Genomic DNA, 24178 nt, shown 5'->3' with positions numbered 1-24178 from the left:
GGCTGAAGGGGTCTTGGCTGGACCCTCTTTATTATCTCTGACAGGAGATGAGTTCCTCAGTAGTCTGCACAGCATTGCCAATGTGTATCTTAAGTTTCTTTTTGAATGGATCTGAAAACATAGCTAAGTAACATAAAGAAAACCTTAGAACATTCTTATTTTGGACATCTGTATGAAGCTGCTTTCCCTAAAGCTGATACTAAAAATGGAAACACTATGGATAGTGTACCTCCTACACTGTTGAAAAATTTAGTTCTTTTCCATACTTTTGAGGGGTTTGATTTTTCCCTTTTATTAAACAAATGCAGATAAGCCCTGCAACCCTCAGTTAGATCACATTTAAATTCTTTTATCCTGAGTTGTGGAAAATAAAAAATAGTGCATTGCATAAAAGCTGATCCAGCAAATAAATTTTAAACACAAATATATACTTGATGACTGTCATTAAGGCTTTAGGAAATATGCAAATGTATGCACTTTCTTTGAAGGAATAGAAGACTGACATGTTTACTAAAATATTAGTTGGACTTCAATTTTATTGCTCAGCTAATTTTTATTTAAAAGAAACTATTATTAACATGTCTGATTTGTCTAGTTGTCTTAAAGCCCCAAAGTAAGACTAAAATACAAAAGCCTTCCTTTCATTATTGATGTTTGCTTAATTTTTCAATTTTTAAAAGGCATATTATAAAATAATTTTCATATCTACCAGAATAAACTTTTACAGTTCCTTAAATCCTCAGACACATACCTGTTAAGTCTGCTCACTGGTCACCTGTTCATATAAGAAGTGGAAGTAAGTTTCAGCAAGAAATTATATCATTATGTCATATAGTAATACACATTGCAAGTCAGAGTGCATTTATTTATAATTACTTTTTTGAAATAGTCTTTCTTTTTCTACACTGCATTCCCATTACAGAGCACTCTCCCCATATCATTCTTGCACAGTACATTTCAACCACTAATCCCATATAAGAAGATGCATTAAAAAATGAAGTATTGCACAATATGCAGTTTCCTTTGTTCAGAAAGATTGGACAGTTCTTTATGATTAACAAAGTACATGAGTAAGTAGTGTTTGTATAAATACTAATTTATTTAATAAAAATACAAAAATATAAATATACATATATAAAAATATCAGGATGAATCAACACACAGACATTCTTTAACTCAATAAATATGGCAATAGTATTACTGTTTTGGATGTATATTTTTGAGATTATGTTACATTGCAGGTGCACACTGTCCAAGAAAGTAGGAAAGGTAACGCAAAGCAATTTAAAAAAATGGAGTTTCCATGTCATTATTAAAGGCACAAAAAGCCTTTTATTTTGTTTTCATTCCCAATAAAACCCTTTCATCTGAGGTTCTGAGGCAGAGAGAGTGAATTGTAGATTTTTAAAAATCTAAATAATTCATATTCATTCACTTGACTTATTGATTAAGCAAACCCTTACTAAGACAACACCCACTTTTGTAAATTTTTTATTCCCAAGTAAGAGAGAGTAGGCCACTTCATCTAGTAACATAGACATGAATTCCACTAACACTGATCAGGTCACAGATTACTTTCTCAGTCTCGATCACTGTCCTCTCCACCATACATATCTGCCAGTTTTTTAAATCGAGGTCCCCAGTCACTGAGGTACTCATAGTCTTGGTTGCCTTCAGTGGTAAGTGATTCCAGGGAGCTGAGTGAGTTTGCTATGGAATCATTTCCTTCATAGGCATATGTTGCTAGTGAATCATAAGGAGGGGCTGCTGGGTCTAAATCATTTTCCTTTAACCTTCTATGAATAAAATCTTGGACATCGATATTTTCCCAAAGAGGTGCACTCCGCCTTATCTGAAATATTGTTTCTGGGATTACATCTCTTCTCATCTTACTTTCCTCCCTCGCTTCTGGATTTCTCAGTGTGCCAATGTCAAAAGCCTGGGTGTCTTCTTCCCCACCTCCTTCATCATTGTAGGTCACAATGTTGTCCCGAACATCATCCTTTGAGATGATCAAGGGTTCTTTCTTCCTCTGTCTCTTGAGAGCCATAAACAAGACAACTAGCACTAAAAGGAAACAAAAGATGAATGAAGAAATAAGTAGTTAGAAACTAAATATTTGAGCAAATATTTTGTCATCTATTGAACTGGAAAAGTTTTAAGGATGGAATGGGATTTTTCACGGGAAAATAGTGATAAAAGGTATCTCCAAGTTGAAGAAACTATGGAAAAGTATTAATGATTTTTTAGTTGTCAGAAATATGCTTTCTTTAAAATTATGGGAACAATGAACAGAATATTATATATTTTAAACAGATATAAAATTAAGCTGAAGCTGAAAAGCAGACAATGCCTTACAATATATCATCCCACTAGGGTGTGCCTTTGATTTTAGTTTTATAAAGTACTACATTTCTGGCAGCCACTAAGGGTGATTTCATCAAATGTAGTTGAATCTCCTTAGCAAAAGTAATTTGCACTCATAAAAGTTAGTGATTTAGGTATTCCTAAGTGCCTAATTAACTTTTAAATGTGGGATCCACATGTCCTTCTGAAAATAAGAACCTGAAGACCTTCAGCTATCAATATTATTGACAAAACCATTTTTGGCTTCAGTGATGCAAGGATTGAAATCTGGTCCTTTCTACTAAATGTTTCTTTTGAAAAACATGATCTTCCTAGTTTAAGAAGTGGTAGTTGAATGAATGTTTCTTCGGAAGAGGTGAAGATTGACACAAAAATGAACCCCTATGAAAGCAGATGAAAAAAAAATTGAAGTTAAGATTCCTAAACACATTCTAGTGTCTAAATGTTACTGGTTTCAGGAGGAATTCAATACTTAAATGCGTTTAAAAATCTGACCCTAGCTCTAGTAGCTGGAATAAATAGAAGAGGCCAGGAAGACCATCTCTCAACGAGGCATAACAGTGGTTGCTAAACTCTACATTACAGCAGTGCCGAATGCTTTTGTTGAGTCTCAGGAGCTAAGTTTTTACTCTGAATTACTTCAGTACTGATGAATCAAAGGTAAAATTGGACATGCTGCAGGTAGGTACAGGGCAACAGAGATCTTCCATTTGCCATGTTATCATGTTTAGAATATAAAGGATGTTCTGTTCTGTTTTGTTTGCTTTTTTTCTTTCTATCTATACAGAAGCCATTCTTTTCCAGCTTTCATAATGCTAGACAAGAAATAGCAGACTTAAGTAAGTTTAAGAATGCCATATATGAGACAAGAGCAGATCACTGAAAGATTATCATGAAGAAATTATGTTGACACCAGTCTACTATTCTAACAAACTACTCCTCACTGAAAAATTAAATAAGGTGCTAAGTATCACACTAGCTGTAGACTAACAATTCTGTTTAGATGCCCTACAGCTATATTGCTTCTTTGGCTTCAGCTATGTCTGTAGCACTAAGTAGAGCAGGGCCTCTAAACCTGGGGCTGAAGTCATACTTGTTCTGCATGACAATGGCCACTGATCCTGTTCGGAGTCTCATGTGCTATTGATGTGATCCTAAGGTACAGTTTGACTTTTTATTTTAGTTCAGTCTTTCTGTACTCAAAGGATTGCAGCCAATCAGAGTAACATTTTCACTGTGAGGAAGTAAGGTCATGCACTTCATGTTCCATCTTTTCATGCTCTGTGTTGGGGCATGAAGGATGGCTTTGAAGATGCAGAGCCTGATAACATAGTGTTTTGCAAGGTGAAGAGCTAGGTCTGGCAGAGTTTGAACAATAATTCTCTGCTTGTGATGGTGCCTTGGCAGTAAGCATTATCAGTTTGTCAGAGCTCAAGTATCCTCTCTTCCCTATGCCCAGCATTACAGATAGAGTTAGTAGATATTGCCCCTCTCCTAATAACAAATATTCTCTGAATATTTGTTGGAGGCATCCTGAATCCAGTCTAGGTAAGAGTGGGGGTGGGGGTGGGGGTGAGGGGTCAGTGATCTCCTTATAATTATATAAACCAATACTTGTAGCTTTTCACTGCCCCCTTGCAAGTTGGGTTTCCTAAGGCAGGTGAAAATGGGAAAAGATTTTCCGCAGAGTTTTACTGGGAAGTAGAGTTGATGGCACTTTTAAGGAGGCACTTCTCTGGTAAGCAAAACATGGAAGTTGCAATTTTTATGTTCTTAACACCAGATTATGAGCTAGCATTTATTCTATTTTTTTCCATATATCACCACATATATCTAATGTTTCTACCCTCCAAACACCCATCTAACTTCTCTGCTCACACTTTATTTAGTAAGCTGTTCTTGCTACCACTTGCAAGCAATCGAAAATATCTATTCTGTGCTTTTGAGCTAAATATTTCCTGAGCAGAAAAAATACAAATGGTTCATCATTAAATAGCTTGTAGAATTGGTAACATTTAATCACTACAAAACTTAGCACTCAGATTCAGGAATATGATTTTAAATTTCTGGATCTAAATGAAGGTCTGATTATAGCATAAACATTATTCAAATAAACGTGTTATATAAAACTGACTTGTATTTTCAAATATACTTAATTGAAATAGCACAGTCTCATTCTTTTCACACATTGTTCTGATGCCTAACAGCTCATGGTACCTCCCTCTCTCTGTCTCCCAGTTCCTTTTCCCCTCTTAGAAAACAGTTGGTAAAGAAAAGAACAAAACAGACAAACAAGCAAAAAAAAAAACACCAAAACAAAACAACAACCAAACATCCAAAACATCTCAGGTATGAAATACTATTCTGCAGGGTGATGCAAATAAGGGGTTTCAGAATATCAGGGATCCAGAAGTGACTAGATCTTTACCTAGTCAAGTAAAATCTCCATCTAATCACACGTACTTACCTAACAGGATAATGATGCAGAGGAGAATGGCAACAAGTGCCCCTGTGCTGAGGCCAGCAGGGAGGAGCAAGGCCTCAGCATTGCAGGACTGCATATTCCCCCGGCTGTCACAGGCACACACGCGAATGGTCAGAGTGCCCGTGCTGCTCTGGATCGGGTAGTCGTTGTCAAATATTATGATTGGCAGAAGGTAGGTACTCATCTTACTACGACTGTATCCATTTCTTCTAGTCATAATTCCTGCTGTGTTATCTAGAATGGAAAAGCAGAATCAATAAATGTTTCTGGATTAAATTTTATGAGATACTGAGGAGAGTGTGTTACAGGCAGCAGTTACCTTTGTTGTCTACAATGGAGAAATTAGGATGAACAGCAAATTCTGGCACCAACTCAAAGAAAAATCTGTGTCCTCGAGGAGGCTGATCTTTGTCAATTGCACTCACAGTCTGTATCAGCTATAAAGAAAAAGAGTGTTTCATGTTATTTTACAAATACTGTGTTACAGTATTTCATGTCCAGTAAAAATCCAATGAATCTCTATCTGAAGACAAAAACTGTCATCCTAAGCCAAATGTTTCCCACCTAAACACAGTAGAGGTTATGGTAAATAAATTGTTTTATTGTTTAAACACATAATGAAAGATGAAAAAGGGTCCAGTCCTCACTGCAAAACAGCTGTGTGCTTTGATTTGTATTTAGTATCTTGCAGTGATACAGAAACAATTGCCCTTCTGAATAAGCAATAAACCTCCAGTGGCCTCAGTAGCAATGACAGAGAGTAGTGTGTAAACCAGTTGTTAACTAAGTCCGATTCTCAATCCACCTTATCTGCTCCTGGTGATAAGTTGGAGTACTGCACTGGCAGATGCTTTACTTCCTCCTCAATTGAAATCTCTGGCTGTGGAGCTTAATAGCTGCCCTAACATGGCCACTCAAGCCCAGATGGGAAGGAGTGATAATAGTGCCAGAATAGGATCAGAGTAGAGTGGACTAAAATTATGGAGGTTTCAGCAATACCTCTGGATTGCACAAGCTTTCCTGTTGCATCAAAATGTGCAAATAGGTGTAATCATGTATATATAGGCATACATATGTATTATAGCACTTTGACTCTTTTTCTGTCTGCTGCTGGACTGATAAAGGCTAAGTGAAACAGCTCAAGAACTGAGAAAGGAAAAGCTACCTGGGAATAACTGTGGTTTATAATTTGCCTTGCAACAGTTAAAATGATGCCACAATGCATGAGTAATTCCAGTAAGATATATGAATGACTGTTCTTTCCTTTGCCCTTCCTGGGGGGTATTGCATTAGAGAGTAGCCCATAGTCCACCTTGGCTTGCAAGGACATGTTTGAGTTCAATCACAAGATGACAAACCCCGTGATATAAGAACAGGAGTAAGTCTCAGCTGTGGATTCTGAAACTCAGTACAGGTACATTCCTAGGGCACTTAAAGGCAGAATGAGACTTGTTTCTTTCAAAGCTACAAGGGAGCCAGTGACTGTCTTGAGTTTTCAGGTGTTTCCATTGTGCAAGATGTCTTGAAATCCCACAGATATCAAAGCCACTTGTTATCAAAAACTTCGTGGCTTTTCTCTTATTTCCATGGAAGGGGCAGCATGACTTTGTCAAGAAATACAGTAATTGACAAGTTGCAGTGATACAATCTTTATGCTTTGCACCAATCAAATAAGACATGACATTTGCATATGTACTTTCTCTGAACATCAACTTGAGTGTGACTTAAGGATACAGTTAAATTTTGGAATGGAACATTGTTTTAGGCAAACATAATTACAGGGCTACAAAGTAAAATAAATTGTTGTTGTTGTTTTTTTTATTGTATCATTCAGCAACCTGCTGCTGCTAGTGATGTGCTACAACAAGACTGTTTGACCTATTTTTTTCTAGTTTGGGATACTTTTTTTTACAGCTAATAATATTAAGTTGTAATTAAAACAATTAAAAAACAAAAAACAAAGAACACTATTTAAAATGGTAGAGATGTCTGAGTTTGACTCATTCACTTTCTAGCAGCTCCTTCTAAAACAACCACAACTTTCTTTTTTGTGATTTCTTTTTATTTTTGAGGCATATTGAGGAATTTGAAAGGTATTCTATGACCATTGGCCTGACACAGAAGGATGTGACTATATTGAAAGCAGGATTATGTAGTTTTTCTATGTGTAATTAGAATAATAACTACATATTAAGATCTCTTCAATTTTAAAGCATTTAATGATCATTGCTCTTTAGATTTTCCTCCCCCAAGATTATTCAAATTCTCGTTTGTGGCAAAGTACCCTGCTCAGTTTGTTTCTCAGTCTCTGTATAGAAATCAAGACCAGGATGGGACCTAATTTTAGTTTTGCATAGTTTAATAATAGTGCTAAAAAATAATTTTGAGAGGACTAAGATACCACATTCAAATGAGAAAAAATTCCTTTCACATGGTCACATTTGAAAATACACACACACACACACTCACACATATAAAAGAAAATGTAAAAGTACCAGAGAAAAGAGAGAATTAGAATAAGTGACAATATTTGTGTAATTAATTACTGAAAAACTTAAGGAGGAAATATCCTCATGTAATAACTACCAGAAATTACAGTTGAGTATCTTGGGGCTTTTTGAGATGTAATCAGCGGGGTGTTTGTGAGATCTGGATTTGAATCTCTTCATGTGCAAATTACATGGAGAAGAACAATTGTACCAGGCATAGAGAAACCTAATTACAATGGAAAATTATTGTTGAGGGCAAGGCAGAAGAAGAAGAAAAAAAATTCCAACCTTATTGCCTGCTACTTCTTGCTGCACAAATTGAGAATCAGCTATTCTTCTACAAGAAATGATAGTAGAATAAAAGAACAATGAGAAAAGATGATTGCAGGTAAATTGTTTCAAATGATGAATAGGTGAAGGGAAATTAGGAATGTTATCTAATTAAGAATTCATATTTTTTCAGTTAAACAGTTGTAAATAAAAGAGAATGATGTCAATGATAATCACTGCAGAGATGAAAGAGCTCTGGCTATTTTTAAGTGTCACATTTATAGGAATAAATGTGGGACTGTTCTGTGTACGTTTTGTAATTTCACATTGGAAATATATTCTACCATTTTGATGCAGTTATGAACATTGAGTTATGATCATTCTTCACCAAGGCTTCAGAGAAAGATCTCTAATGTTATAAGATTTATGAGGAAAGATTTATTTCAAGAAAATTACATTTACTCGAATATATCTTAAGCTTATCAGGCTTAGAGAAGATAAAAAGCATTTCCATACTTTTATTTCTTTAATTCTTTCCTATGCAAATGAGCAAACTTTAGAAAATACAGCATTATTGCGACTATTTTGAAGGCTGCCTATGCATGTGGGTGTTCACTCCTGTGTGTTTTAAGAAACAGTCTTATACTCTTGAGTGGATCTTATTAGGTGAATTGAAGTTTTTAGACCTCACTTTTCTTTTAGGGTAATGAAAATTTAAATATAAGCATTGACATAAAGTTTTTTCTTTACATTCAGGACAAGAGGTTTGTAGCAGTTTGACAATGTTAATGAGTTCTGAATGAGGAATTATTCTCAAATGAAACATTTCTTGAAGATCTTGTGACCAGTGCTCTTTAGTCATGATCTTTACCAGTGCTCTGGCAAAGACCAGTGTCTTGGGACAGATGCTCTTTAATATCTTTATCAGGATGTAGACAGAAAGATAGAACACCCTCTGCAAATTTGCAGATGACATGAAGCTGCATAGTGCTGTTCACACAATAGAAGGAAGGGATCACATCCAGAGGAACCTGGAAAAACTTCAGAAGTGGACCTACAATAATCTCATGATGTTCAACAAGTCCAAGTGCTGCACCTGGGTTGGGGCAATCCCAGATATGAGTACAGACTGGAAGAAGAACTTATACAGAGCAGCCCTGCAGGGAAGGACTTGAGGGTTCTGCTGGAAATAAAACATGACCGAGCACTGTGAACATGACCCAGTACCGTGAACTGTATCTTGGTCTTCATCAAAAGTAGTGCAATCAGCAGGTCAAGGAAGATGATTCTACTGCTCTACTCTGCCCTTGAGAGACCCACACCTGGAGTGCTGCATGCATGTCTGGTGTTCTCAGCATGAGAGATGCGGCCTATTGGAGCAAGTCCAGAGGAGAGAGACAAAGATGACCAGGGGTCTGCTACACCCTTCCTATGAAGACAGGCTGAGATAGCTGGGATGGTTCAGTCTGGAGAAGATAAGGCCCTGGAGTGAAATTATTGTGACCTTCCAGTACTTAAAGGTGACATCAAAAAGAGGGAGATTGACTTCTTATGGAGGCAAATAGTGATAGGACAAGGGGGAATGTTTTTAAACTAAAAGGGGAGAGATTTAAATTAGTAATTGAATGGAATTCTTTACTCAAAGGATAATGAGGCACTAAAACAGTTTGCCCAGAGACACTCTGAATGGTCTGCCCCTGATAATGTTCCAAGCCAGGCTGGATGGGGCCCTGAGCAACCAAATCAGTCTAGTGGGTGACATTCTGATCATGGCCAAGGAGGCTGGAACCATATGATCTTTAAGGTCCTTTCCAATCCAAATCATTACAAGATTCGATGATTCCATGATTTTATTTATTTTTTTCATGTTGAAGACAGAGATTCTGTTAAAGAGTTTGGTCATATTTCCCACTGGCTTTTTTTCCCTCCAAACATGGAAAATTTTCTATTATAATATTGTTTTGTACTGTTTATTTTTTTCTCCTGGATGCTGTGTTTTTAAGGCCATGACTTATACCACAGTCAAAATTGTGACTGTAGTTTACATTCAGTCTAGTTTATAATTATTCAATACTCATGTCTGAAAAAATAATTGGGACTGAATAGACTGCATAGCAATTGATTCCTTATGTCTGCCTAAATCATCCTTAGACAAAGACTGCTCTCCAGTTTTCTTCAAGTTGTTTTAAGGAGGGAAAGCAAGTAAAAGCTAGGTGGGGGAATTCTGAAATAGGAAGGTTCACTTTGCACATCAGAGCACGCTTTTATTATTCCTGAGACTGCATTTGAGCACACAGAGAGCTGCACAAGAAGAAGATTTGGGTCATGGGCTCAGCCTCAGGAATGCCTTTAAAAGGAATATAGGAACCATAAAACAAATGCTAAGCTAGTAGTGCATCTTTAAGAGTACAGAGGTCAGCACCAGTGAGCCACTTTTTCAGCCTGTGCTGGCTTGGCGTGTCATGCAAATACATTGCAGTTGCACATTGGCTCCAGGGTGTGCAATTTAAAAATGCAGTCACATGCTTCAGAAAGATTCTTGAAAAGTTTGTTGAAGAAAAATGAGCAAGATGAGGTCCATGGGTGGACAGATATAATGTATTTTCAGGTTAAACAAACCCTGAGACAAATAGAATATCTGCAATGAAATCTGCTGCTACTCCTTTTCAAAACAGCAGCATACTGGTAGTTGCACTATAAGCTTTTCTTTTTAAAAAAAAATCTTCTTTCAAAATTCACTATAAGTGAAAAATAATTTAAAGATGTTTCGTGTTGTAGACAGTGTCTTTCTGAAGCTTTAAAATAATATAATTAACATATACCATAAAAATTGTAGTTTTAGTCACAAAGAAGTAGGAACACCAGACACAGACATTGTTAAGCTAGCCATACAGTAAGAGTTGCTGAATGTTGTTGTTTCTATATACAGTTATAGAGTTGCAGGAGAGTAGGCCTTCAATCCACTTTAATAATTCGGGCTCCCACTTTTGTTATATTATGCTCTTGGTTAAACCCAGTTGTTGTACCACAGACAGATTTCCCTAATGACACAACTACTTTCAGTTGTTTCTGAGATTAGACTTAAAAATATCATTAGGCACTTGAAAAAGGAATGTTTGGGAAATTTTAGTGTTTATTTTTGTCTAACACAGTATTCAGAAGAGGTATAGCAGAGAATAAAATGAATTCTGGATCTCAGAATTTGTCATTCTTGAAAGTTATTAAACTTGTTTTCTGCTGCAGAGTCTGGGAGTCGGGAAAGATCTCACTAGTTTGTCTGCAATAAAGTATTGTAAAATGTACTGTGGCAGAGACTATATTTTTGAGAATCATAAGAACATAGTAGTGTACTAATGTTATGAAGGAATGGTGGAAGAAAAGCTTTGTGTTTCTACTGACCCTTTTTTCTCTTGTCCCTTTTCCTGCCTGCATGATTTGGTAGGGCCAAATCTTGAATGTATTACTAACAGAACAGTGTAAATGTATGGGATGAAGATTACATAGAAGATTTTGAAGAGGCAACATTTCTCTAGGAGTGAAGTAATGATATGATTCATAGAAGGGTTTCAAAGTCAATCCAGCTGTCAATGGATGTCCATCTTGTCATTATGCAGCTTGAGTGATCACACATGAACAGACACAATTCTAGGCTATACACCTCTAAGCTGCTACCTGCAGAAAACAGCCACCATCATGTGTGTGCAAGCTAGAATAGATGCATACCACTCAAAGCTTCATGTTTAGTAATACAAAGCAGTTTGGTTTTCAGATCTTGGCTCTATGACAGAAATGTGTTGGCAGTTTTAAAGTAGGGCTGAATGCTTAACAGAAGTTGGAAAACTCTCACTTGAACTTCAATTCTTACTTCAAAAGAGAGACAGATTGTTACCATGGGTATCTTACTAAATCAAGGCAATAGGTGTCTACCTACCAAAGCAGCTACAATGTATAAACAATCATGACTGATAATTAGCAATGGCCACATGAGAAAAAGTGCTCTCTGCTCTGTCTTAAAAGAGAAGGTGGGTGTGGGGAGTAATGAAAACAAAAAACAGCCAGCTCTGAAGAAATAAATAAACTTTCTCCATTCTGATGTCTGAGAGCCCCTGAATGGCAGAAAACAATATAGCATCAGTGAAAAAAAAAAGTGACCCATATTAAATATTATTATGGATAGGTGTTGAAATTAGCAAACTTTTTTTTTTTAACCAACAAATTGTTCAGCTAAATTAGTTTCTTTCTCAAATAAATGTTTCTGGTTTCCATGGAGAGGACTCATCCTCTAATCCAACAAAACAGACCCAATTAAGTCCTGCAACAAGGGCATGAGAGAACTTTTACCAGAGCCTTCCCCACAACAGTCCCTGGAGCTCCAACCTGCCTTTAAAGGATTAGGGAGTTCTAAATTGCATGAGAGGAAGGCTGCTTTATACTTCTCTTTAGCCTGCGTATTAGACAGTGGAATGAGATTTGCATGGTCACAAATGTGTTCCAGCCTATTGAACATAGTTTTTTATGACCCTTCAGTGATCATTTCTTCCCAGTCATATCATTGTTGTTTGGAGGCAAAATAGGAGGAGATGTTCGGTAGGATTTTTTTTCCTCTGACCCTCCTCAAGGCTACCTCAAAACCACAATGAGTGCAGCCTCTAACATCTGTTGATGTTGAAAATGAGTAATGTTGCTTGGTAGCAGAGAGCAATGTATGATCATTTTAACTACTTCCTGATGCATCTGAGATTTAGAGAGCAGTGTTATTAATAAAAAATATGTCATTTAAAAACATGAATTTAGAAATTAACTAAATGTATTTATTTTCTCAGTCTGGCTTTTCTGCTATGTGCACCAGATGTAGAAGCAGTGCTGTGATGTGTCAGAAAGCAGGAAGGATTCTAAAAATACAGCTAGCTTAGGTGATCTCCAAAATAAGGTGGAGTAGCAAACACTAAAAGAACACATGATTCTATATTTATCTTGTATTATAGGGGAACTGCTAGACATAAGAAGCACAGACTGTCTGGAACTTAGCATTCTTGGTCAAAATACTCGACTTGGTATCTCTATATTTGTTCCTATTTCTAAGCACCAAAATAAAAGTAGTCTTATGTACTGAAGGTAGAATGTTTTCTAAAATACTAAGTCAACTATGTGTAAATGTCCATATAGGAACTCAGGTGCCTGTCTTGAGGAACCTAGCTGCCAACAAATAGAACAACAGTCTGGATCTCTCATTTTTCTGTAGCTACACTTGATACACACTGTCTGTCTAGTATTTTTGTGGCATTTTCCAGTGAGGGAAATAATTGCTGAAATTACATTTGAAAACAAGATGTATGGGAGGCCTGCACAACAGCATGCCTATCTAATGAGTCTCTGCCTTCTTTGTTCTTAGGAAAACATATAATTTACCAGCAAGGTAAATGAAATGTAGTACATGAATGGATATTTCATAAAGTATGCTGGATTAGATGGAAATTAGGTTAGCAAAACTGACAAGCAGAATGCCTGGATTGAACATCTTCAAGTATATAACAAAACCTAGGTTTGCTGGTTGATAAAATTGCACAATATTAATTTCAATAAAATCTTCATTTGTAAGCTTTGAAAACTCTTTTGGTTTGGTTTGGTTTGGTTTGGTATGAAGTTAAAATACATGACTCACTTTTAGGTCAGTCATTATACTGAGATTTTAAGATTTCTTTGTTTAGGTTTCATCCTATGCAATGACACATTGTCGCACAGAGAGAATTTAGGTCCCCTGATAGCTGTTTGAAATTAGTGACTAGAATTACCTGAATGTATTCTGCCTGAAAAACAGCTTATAAGTCATATATCAAAACTATATTGTTATAATAACCAAAAGTTTAGGGAATTTTTGCACATTTTGTAAGGCTTGAATTGTGTTTTTACAGTGACAGTTTATGTTACTGGTTAAGACAAAATGTTATAATCATAAACCTCTGCTGTTTTGAAAAGTGTTCTTTGCTCATTTTTCTGATATTATAATTCCTTCCACTGTTTAAATTTAATTCATCACTGCTTTTGATACATGTATTCATCTATTTATGACATTTTCATGAAAAATAGTAAAATTTTCTTTAAAAATTTTTAAAATAATTATCAACTACCTCTCCAAAGCCAAGTTATTTTAATCCAAGAGTCCTCTGCCATTTTAACTCATTTGCCTAAATTCTGGTATTGGGTGTAGGGAATGAAAAAATAAATAGAATTGAATGCAATCTACAACAGTCCACTGTATCCTCTTTTACTATTTTTTTTCTTTTACTATTTGTTAAACTATTCATAAAACATCATTTGAATTGCATCTGGTAAATTGTGTGTTCATGCTCTGCACAGAGTTCTGCTGTACCTGCAATTCTAGACTCAACTAGCATCTATTCTACTTTCTGTGCAGCCTCTGTGACTATTTTAAATACAACACTGGACAGCAGCGAAGGTAAAACATGCACATGTTATGCTTCCTGATGTGCATTCATATCCCTCATCTTTGTAAAATCCTTGAATGTTGTATGGTCACTGTGCTTAAAACCAAAATATTATACATATGCTTAAAGTCAGATAGCTTTAGTTGGATGATGACAGCATAAAACTAGTGAGACGTAAAGATAGACCTAAACTGAACTTTGGGTTCCATCCTGGCCTCTCTCTGATAGAGTGGGAACCCACTCATGTTTGCGTTAGCAAAAATAATGATCCCAAGATTTTTCATTCAATCAAAAATTAATCACTCCAGCCAAGGGGCTCATGCATGATCTTAGGCCCATTCTTGAAAGATAATCTATAAATCATAATAACATCTATCTTTCCTCACAGAATTTAGAGCTGAAAGACTTACTGGTGTTAGCATAAATAGATGATGTTTTAACAGCAGTGATATTAAGAAATTTCTGTAATATACTGGCTCTGAGTTCTGTTGGTCTGTCTACTTATTCAGATCCAAATTACCACTTTATTTTATCTTCAAACATTTTACTGGTTTTTTAGAATTTTACGGAATTGCTGAGATAGTTTGGAAAGGGATATATGTGAGCTGTGACCAGATTCAACTCAATACCAAATTGGGTTTTAACATTTGCATTGCCTTTTATTTTTGTAAGAGTTTAGTTTTCATGTCTTCTTTAGTGAGGTATAATAAAGATTTCTGGGTTTGTGTACTTGAAGGTGTGGCTGCATTACCAAGGCTTTGATAAAAATCCAGAAAGAAATTGAATTAAATAATAGGGTAATGGATTTTGTAGCATTATGTACAACTCTTTTCTGATACCAGAAATGAAAAACCACATTAAAGTATCATTTTGTATTACAACTTAAGTTATTATACTAAGGTATACCTTCATCTTTTATCTCCCCTTTTTTTAATCAGCTGGTATTTTCTGTATCAGATAAGAAATAGAGAGACTGGGTAACTTTGCAGCTGCTCAGATTAGAACATGTTGAAGCCTCCATGATGGCATTCCAGCCTAGCTTCATTACAAGTTCTTTGGTAACATAAGTACTGGTTTACCTGTCCTGCTTTTGCATTTTCACAAACAAATGTTTCATAGTAGTTGGCAAACTCTGGTGCATGATCATTTACATCTAAAATCCGGATGAACACAGGTATCTGGCTACTTTGTTTAGGATTATCTGAAAAAAGAAAATTATTTTTATCACAACATAAAAATGTATGTCTATCAAAATAATCAAATACATTTTTGCATTGTATAGTCTAATTGTCTATTTTTTGCATCAGACATTAAAAATGTCTATTTTTTTCTTGATTATACTAAAAAATAACTATATTTTCTACTGACATGCATTCCATAAATGTAAAAGACCAATTTATATCTGAAACAATTTTTTTAATTATAGTGCTTATGTCTAGAAATAATGTAAAATATACTTTGAAATGTAAAATATACTTAAATTGATTGCATTAAAAACAGGTGATTGATTTGTTATTGATCTTTATTCCATACATCCCTTCAGGAAACGATTCATTGCAAAATTTGTCTCGTAAGGACAAGCTGTCAAAAAAATTTACCTTTTCAAATTAGTAAAGCAGTACATCAGTGTCACTCAAAAGCACACACACACACACACACACTCACACACACACACACAAAACCACAAAAATCCCCAACAAACCCCCAAAAAGACAAAGTTGTTCTTTTCCCCCCCAAAATGTAAAACCCAAAACAATGAAAGAAGATTCATAGGATGTGATAGTCAATCACTTCACAAACTTGACCTCCAAGTTAATGTCAGAAAAGACTCTCACACTACACATATTGAAAAGGGAGAACACTTGTCTGAACAATGAAAAGCGTTTACAAGGAAAAGATATCAGTCTTTTCAAAAATAGGAATATGATTCATCTCTCCATATTACTCGAATTCCAGGCTGTTAAGCAAATCGACTCCTCAGGAATCTATAGGGAGAATGAAGGAAGGGAGAAAAGGTTTCCACTAAAATTAGTTTCTCTGTTTCCCTTTTGATGATTGTTGTCTGGAAAAAAGGTAGGCAAGGGTTGGGATTGACGCATTTTCAGGCTAGCAAACCAAAGACAAATTTGCAGGTGCCAGTTTCTAAGATAAGAATGGAATTTGTCTAGTAACCTTGAGCTGGTACAGAAGCAAGATATGAAACTTGCAGAAGCCCCAAGGAAGAACACATAAGTCTTTTTATAAAGTTAAAAAACTTGCATAAGGACTGTTTAGATCTAGCAATTTTTGTGAGATATGTATGTATGGCTAGCCTTTGTGAACGAAGATTTGGGAAGAGCTCTACCCATGTGGGTGTGTCCTTCGAGCCTGCGCAGTGGATTTTTTAGGTGAGGCACAGCATGCGCAGAACTGGCCCCACCCTTTAACTCTTAAGGTTCATCTGCCAAGGCCGAGTGAGCTTGGACGGTGACAGTGAAGTCCTCAGGACCTACAGCATCCAGTGTTCCCAGGAGGTCTCCCACCCAAATACGAACTGGGGTGACCCTGCTTAGTTTCCGAGATCTGACAGGATTGGGTGTCAGGGAAGCATTTAACTGCCACTGTGAGATATTTATTAATTAATAATTAGCTATAGCTGTGTGATGCTAGGTAGTTTGCATGGTGTGTGTAGGTTTTAGGATTGTGTGCAATTGTGTGAAAAAGTAGTTCTACATATAGTCCCTCCTGTAGTTTGTATATTCCTGTTCAGGAATGGTTAAAAGGTGTTAATGTAAACATAGTTAAGCTCCCTTCTGCCTTTGTTTAACCATTCCTCTACTAGTAAACTAGGATGAAGAGGACCATGAAATAAACTACCAGAAAAACCCATAAAACTGGATGCAGTCAAGTGATTTATTTAATGATAGAGGTAGGAGCCTCTTAAAGTCTTATTAAAGGCACACTGTCACTGTGTCTGGGGAGTTCAGGTAGCGTGATAGGCAAGAGACATCCATATCTATTAGCATCTAGCAGACTAGTAATGGATCCAGGTGAAACACTCTGGCCCAGAATTTGCTTCAGATGTGGAGGGAAAGAATTTTCTCTAGTCTTGGCTTCAAACAAAGTAATTTTCTTAAATAAGTCAAAGCAGTTGAGGTAAAGCAGAAATTCCTCTCATTTACAAGTATCATTCTGACAATATGTTATTTGCATGTCATGGACTTCCCCCCCCAATGATTTTCTCAAAGACTTAGCTTGGGATAGAGCCACTGCATCACACGTGCACCAAATTATCTTTTGTGAATTTTTAGGGAACCATTTAACCTCTTATATATATTTTATATGTTTTTGTTGAGCCTGAGAATTAAAAATTATCTTTTAAAAAATGGGCAATACCAATCTTAAAGTAATAAACTGAGCTTTTATATGTGCATCTAAAGGTGCTCCATATATAAATAATAACTGAATAAGGGCAAAACTATTGAAACAAGTCATAGATACTGTAGAATTCAATTATTTTCTCAGTTGTAATATTCCTCTGAGATAAATTATCTTCACTTACTGATTTCAGTTGCTATGACAGTGATATTGTGCCAAGGAGTGTCTTCTCGATCAAGTGGCTTTGAGATGAATAAGGATCCATTTCCTGAATAGATGTTGAATATTCTGTCAAGGTCAGTGCGTCGATCCACAGAATATCTGTCAAGATACAGTACAACTGAGCATCACAATCTTCTGTTCCACTCTCCAGTTTACCTCATAGTCATATCTAACATTTTTCTAATTTTAACTGTGGTTAATCAAGAAGGTTTTCTTTACAGTAAATCTAAGCTTTCCTGTAGCTATCTGCATATTACAAAAAGTGAGAAATAATTCTTTTTGAAAGTAGTGAGCAGGAGGAAGAGCAAATTACTATGTGGGTGGTTCATAGATTGATATTTGAAATTACATTTCAGTTCATAAAGTGAATTCTGGAATAACAACTAAAAGTGAACAACCATAGATAAGATATTAAGTGAATTAACTGTTCCTTAGAGAACTCTGTCACCAAAAGACACACTTGGCAGATATAAGTATCAATTTATTAAAAAATATTTTTGAGGTATCACAGGGACCATTAAACTCACCAGAAAAATATTCATATTAGTTGTTGCTTTAGAAAAATTTCTTAAAATCTTGTTTTATGATACTTGCTTTTGCTTTGTTCTTACCCAGCAAGGAAAAACTTACTTTACATATGTTTTTTAATTAGCTCAGTGGTTACAAGTTACTATCAGGTTAAGATGATTTTATGAAAATAGGTTACTTTAAAATATTTTATTCTCTTCCTCCTCTCATACCTCCTACCTCAAAGCATACTGCTGCAGGACATAAAAGGCTTGTTCAGAAATGCAGAGATCAGGTTTCATAATGACTTGTAGAATTTTAATACAAAATTTAGTACACAAATTAAAATGCTGGATTTGTCACTGCAGATAATAATAGCAAATGGGTAATAATTACAGCAATTTCACAGTGCTGAACCCTCACCTCCAATCGTTATGACTTTCTCAAAATCATTTCTTATTCAATATACTGTGATCATTAAATAGTTAAGCTATAGAACATGGTGGACAATGTTATGTACAGAAGGCTGACTGTTATCAAGCATCCGACAGCACAGAAATACACAATTTTGAGTGTTATACATGATATAAAATCATAATGTTATGAACAGTTTGGTGAAAGTATCAGAAGGTGCTGACAGTCAAATGCTGACTCCTTTCTTTTTACTTGGTGGCTATAGGCGGTTCTTCAAAAGCATTGTCTGCACTGCTATTTGTGCTAATTGTATTTCCCTTCACAAGCTCCCATAGATATTTCTCTGTTCAACACTTTTGAAGAGCCCATATGTGTTTAATTACTCAAGCGGCTTCCAATACATTTCACTCTTATCACTCTCTGTGCATGAGACTTGACCCACATCTAAAGCATTTTATATTATGTAATGTCTTACTTTATTGCATTCTTTGCTATATCTGGATCTTGGGCTACAACTTGCCCAATAATGCTTCCTTCCTTGGCATCTTCATCTACCTCTATTAAATACCAGGGCCTGCTGAACACTGGAGGTTCATCAATGTCTTCAACAGTAATTTTGACCAAAGCTGTGTCTTTGAATGGCCCCAGCTGAAGAAAACGAGGATCAGGATGAGTGTTAGTTGCTTCCACTCTTAAAGTATATAACACCTTGTTTTCAAAATCCAGGTTCTGGGAAAAAATAATAACAGTAAAGAAAATTATGTCATTTTATAAACAATGTGAGTTTTATAATGCCGAATTAAAAGTGGAAATATTTTTAGGAGCACAAGCTCCAAATTTTAATGCATCTTGGGAAGAAGAAGTATATTAGCTCTTTTTTCTAGGCATAAGAAAAATAAGGATTATTGTAGGATCCCTCTGTCTACACCTTGTTCAGGTTCCTGCAAAATCAGAAAGGTTGAACTTATATGAAAATAGAAAGACGAAAATGGAGTTTTACTCAGTCTACAAGTAGGAGTTGCTTAAAATCTTTTTAGTCTCATTTCATTGGAAGGAAAAAGAGTAATTTTCTCCATTTTTAAATGCTCTCCGTCCTATTTATTTTTAATTTAATCCTTCTACATTACCATCTACACTTGCCTGTTTGGCAATCCAGACTTGTTTCTGGCCTCCATATTCCACAGTGAAAAGAAAAACTATGAAATCTGATTTCCAACATGACGTTTATGTTATGCAAATCCACTATGCATGTGTATATAGACATTCATAAGTACACATATATACATACATAAATATACAGGTTTCCACATATGTTTATAGATCTATACTCTATTTATATGTGGACAACAAGTAATTTTTATTGATATATTCAATAGCAATAGAATCAAAGCAGTTGTTCAGAGTTTAACAATCTGAATTCTTAAAAGCAACCTGTAAATCTGTCAGAGACAGTATTTTGAATTTAGTTTCTACAAATGTTTTTGCTCTTTGGACTTTCATTGACATAATATGCAACAACTACAGAGTTAGACTTAAACCAAGACAGATTTCAGCTACTGGAGAAAATTGGCTGTTGGACAAATTAAAGCGGGAGAGTTTAGCCTTGGACATCTAAGTTGATCAAACTTCAGGTAAGCCTCCCACCCTTGTGAGTCTTACCATAGCAATCAGCTGACAAACCCCACTGTAAACTGAACCCTTCCAGGTTTTCACAGCCCTAATTTGAAAGTACTGTGTGTGAGACTATATATATTGAATAGACACCAGCCACTGAAATATTGCTTTATGTGAAGTGACATGTCAGTAAATTTCCCTTGAGACTTGAAAATAACAGATATCTGCTGAAGAAAGAGAAGAATAAAACTAATACAACAGCTCCTTGGCAGCCTGACCCCTTGTGAGATCTACCCTCCCTCCCTCTGGAAAGAGAAAAATAACCATAACACTTGGAGAGCTAAGTATATATAAAAGAGAGGGAGTAAAAAATAAACCTTTTTGACAGTTATAATCCCTTCCTGTGTGTCCTTTTCAGTGATGATATCAAACATGTCTGATCCATCCCCACTGGAAATGCTATACTCAATCTCTGCATTTTCTCCCACATCGGGGTCATTGGCTTTAATTCTGCCAAGAGGAGTCCCAGGTGATGCAGATTCAGGGGAGATGAATTGGTAGGTGCCTGGAAGAACAAAATCAAGCATTTATTGTTTAGAGAAACCTTTTCTGTTGAATAAAAACCACCTCCAATCTCACCTGGATTTAAGTAACTTGAAATTCCAAATACCTTAAGGAAAATGCTGTTACTCACCCTACTAAACTTTAAAATAGGATTAAGAGCTGATTGACAAACTGTAACAAAAATGTAGAGTTATTCTTCAAAGCCATTTAGTACTGTGGGGTTAGAGTTTGGTTTTTTGCTTTGTTTTGTTTTGTTTTGTTTCTTTGTTTTTTTTTCTAAGCTATAAGGGACAAAGCTAAACAATAAGGTACTAGTTTTTACCTTGATTATTTAACACTATATATATATATATACACACACAAATATTCTCTCAGTTTTCTAGAAATGTTGCCAGCTATATTTAGAAATAGGAGGGGATTTTATTTTGTTTTCTAAAGGCATTAGAGTTGTAAAAATCCGTGAGGATTTTGGAACAAAACTAAAAGAGAACAGTACTTTTTATTTATTCTTTTGAAATATATATTCAAGTAGGTGTTCTATGTGAAACAATTAGTTCATCTGTTATTGGCAATACATACTAAATAGTCATGGTAAAAAGCATTTGGACACAGGTTCGTGTTAATTACTATAGTTAATTGAAATTCAGATACATTCAGATTTTCCTTCATTTACTCTGCACATGCTTTTTGTGCTCTTTCAATGGTTGGTTTCATTAATGTTTTTTTATTCAGGGTTTTCTAAAAAAAAATCTCATTACAAAGATATTTTAATCTTGCCCATGTATATGAAAAGTGAATTCATATGTATTTTCTGACAATATTTGCAATAAAAATCTAATTATAAAGACATGCTCTTGCAGAGAAAGTATTAATCAGATGGATTCCTTGACTAGTCAGAACAAGACATTGAAGACCTTTCATGACCAGCAACACACAAAAAAAATTGAAATCAATATTTTCAGTTATTTGCTACCAAGGAAATATATATTAAAAAAACCCCAAACAACTGATATGTTTAGGTTTTGCATATGAGATGCCACAACCTGATCTTTTTAATCTGTTTTTTTCATGTAAATTCATATTAATTTATTTGAGTGAGGTAGCAGCATTGGAGAAGTACCTCAAGAGTCTGACAAAATTAGCACCTGATAAAATATACAATCCTTATTCAAAGGGTCCAATAGGAAGCCATATACATCCTATTGACTTGTAATGAAGTATTGTCAACTATCTTTCTTGCAACTACCCTAATTCCTATATTTGCATGTCCTTCACTATTTTTAAGACACATACAGGGTTCTAAATGTTCCATTTAATACAAGGAATACAACAAACTTCTGAGTTCTGAATGAGTTTCTGCCCCCAATTGTACAAAATACAAAAGAGAATCACTGTAAATATCTTGCATTTATATAGATGTGCAACAAAATGGAATCTAATGATGCCAAACTGTTGCAAATTCATGGCTGTAAGCGAAAACAGCAGCAGCCTGTTTGGCTATGATTCACACAAACCAAAATGCATAATGTTTCCTTAAACCAGTCTGAAAATGGGGAAAAAAGGTAGGATTCCTGGCAGCTAAACCAAGAGTGTGAAGGCTTGAACCTTTGACAAATTCAAGGGTTTGGCAGGTGAGCCAGAATTACCATAAGAACAGATTTAATCATGCTAGGTATTATTCCTTCCAAACAAATCTCCCTTTAGTACTTTTTCATTTCAAAGCATTCCTTATTTTTGTGATCCTGTCTGAATGCTACACATTTTTGGTGTGTAAGGTGAATATTTAGTTTAGGTAACAATAGAATTCAAAATGTGTAAGATTTTCATTATGGTATCATTTAAATTCCATTTAGGCCCAAGTCCTATAATTGTCCAGGATTCCTTTCAGGAAACAAAACAAAACAGACTATCTATTTGTTCTTAATACAGTCTGAACAACCAGTTCTTCACAGTGCTATTTTACTTTCCTCTGTCCTTCTAAGAAATTAACCTTTAGTTCTTAAATACCCAGATATTAACTGGCATTTCTTGCAATTGCCATTCACCCTCTGTTCTGGGCAACATTTTCACTTATTGTTGCCTCACATAAGAGAAAATGGAAGACAAATGTTTTTGTAAGAAGAAAACTTCCAGGACTAGATAGTTCTTTGAAGGTACACCCTGCTTGATAACTATTCAAGAAGAAATACAATCCTCCAGATGTTTCTCTATGTTTGATTTCCTGGGAAGTGTGGAAAATCCCCCTGCTGAGGAGAAAGAAAATGACAAGGAAGGGTCATAAGCAAAATTAAAATTCCACCACTGAACAGAACACACAGCAGGCCTTCTATAGGCCAGCCAATGTGTTTCAGTGATGTTCAAAGTGATGTTCACAGAGAATATTTTATGAGACATCTAATTGTGTAAATTTTTCTATGAAGTACCAAACCCAAAGCTCATTGAAATAATGAACTTCCTTAGACTTGAGGCTTCAATTAATCTTGAAAGAAGATCATCATAAGGAACACAGGCTGAGAAGACTGGAAACCTTGCTATTTTGCAGTTCTATATAGTCTTCATTCTTAATTTAATTTAATTTAATTTAACTTAATTTAATTTAATTTAATTTTATTTTATTTTATTTTATTATTTTATTTTACTCAGCAGCAAGCCTTGAAATGCAATGTGTTATACTAAATTATAATTTAAGGTTCTAGAATTCCCATTTGCCAAAATATTATATCCTATATCATGCTATATATGTTTTAGAAGTATCTCTTCATAAAGCCAAACAGGAAATTTGGCTAAAAATTGCTGTTTGAGTTTGCCATGTGAAGTTGATTCTCATCAAGCGAACTCTGAATGTGAATTCAAATTATCTTTTGAATTTTGCAGTGCTTCCTCTCACCTCTCTTTTTTTGTAAAGCTATCTCTTATCATGGATAAATATTAAAAAAGTTATTTAGAATTCCAAGTATTCATACTGTCAGTTTTTCAATTTTTTTTTAAAAAATCCACTCTGGGTTGACCTGTTTGTACTGCTCTGGGTGTACTTATTGCCATGGTACTGAAGTGCTTTCCAAGTTTCTTCAAATCTGGGAGAACATTTTCTAAATCAGCTCAGTTTGTTCAGTCCTTAGTGAATCTGTAAGAGAGCCAGGTCCCTCATCAATGTGAATAAACAATTCAAATTTTATAATGCGGATATTTTTCTGGCAGACACTGAACTGAGGCTGTAAATTTCTTCTATCCGCAGGCTATCAAACAGTTATCAGGCACTCACTTTAACAACTTGAGATTGCATTTAAGCCAGTGGCCTAGGATGAAAAGGTCTGTAATGTGCTGTTCTGAACCCTTCTGTATTGTGCAGCTTTCTCTTCTTTGCCATATTTTTACTCCACAGACATATTAAAAAAAAGAAAAAAAAAAACAAAACAAAAACCAAAAAAAACACAACAAATTTT

The 24178-nt window shown here is 35.3% G+C and overlaps 1 protein-coding gene across 2 annotated transcripts in view; it reads right to left on the bottom strand.

The window, feature by feature from the left end:
• Positions 1-1186: 1186 nt before the first annotated feature.
• CDH9 (cadherin 9) overlaps positions 1187-24178 on the bottom strand; it is a 104257-nt gene continuing 81265 nt past the window's right edge. The window contains exons 6-12 of one of the 2 annotated variants that reach the window (XM_071553152.1): positions 20549-20736; positions 19033-19286; positions 17599-17735; positions 15137-15258; positions 5172-5289; positions 4835-5086; positions 1187-2067 (exon numbers count right to left, since the gene is read on the bottom strand). In XM_071553152.1, coding sequence (XP_071409253.1) covers positions 1580-2067; positions 4835-5086; positions 5172-5289; positions 15137-15258; positions 17599-17735; positions 19033-19286; positions 20549-20736 — 1559 coding nt within the window. In that variant the 3' untranslated portion in view covers positions 1187-1579. The remainder of the gene's footprint in view (positions 2068-4834; positions 5087-5171; positions 5290-15136; positions 15259-17598; positions 17736-19032; positions 19287-20548; positions 20737-24178) is intronic. The other variant, XM_071553153.1, reaches the window with a different exon arrangement.

The sequence above is a fragment of the Pithys albifrons genome, chromosome 4, assembly GCF_047495875.1.
Source record: "Pithys albifrons albifrons isolate INPA30051 chromosome 4, PitAlb_v1, whole genome shotgun sequence".
In the NCBI taxonomy this organism is placed as follows: domain Eukaryota; kingdom Metazoa; phylum Chordata; class Aves; order Passeriformes; family Thamnophilidae; genus Pithys; species Pithys albifrons.
This window is presented reverse-complemented; position numbering and strand designations above follow the sequence as displayed.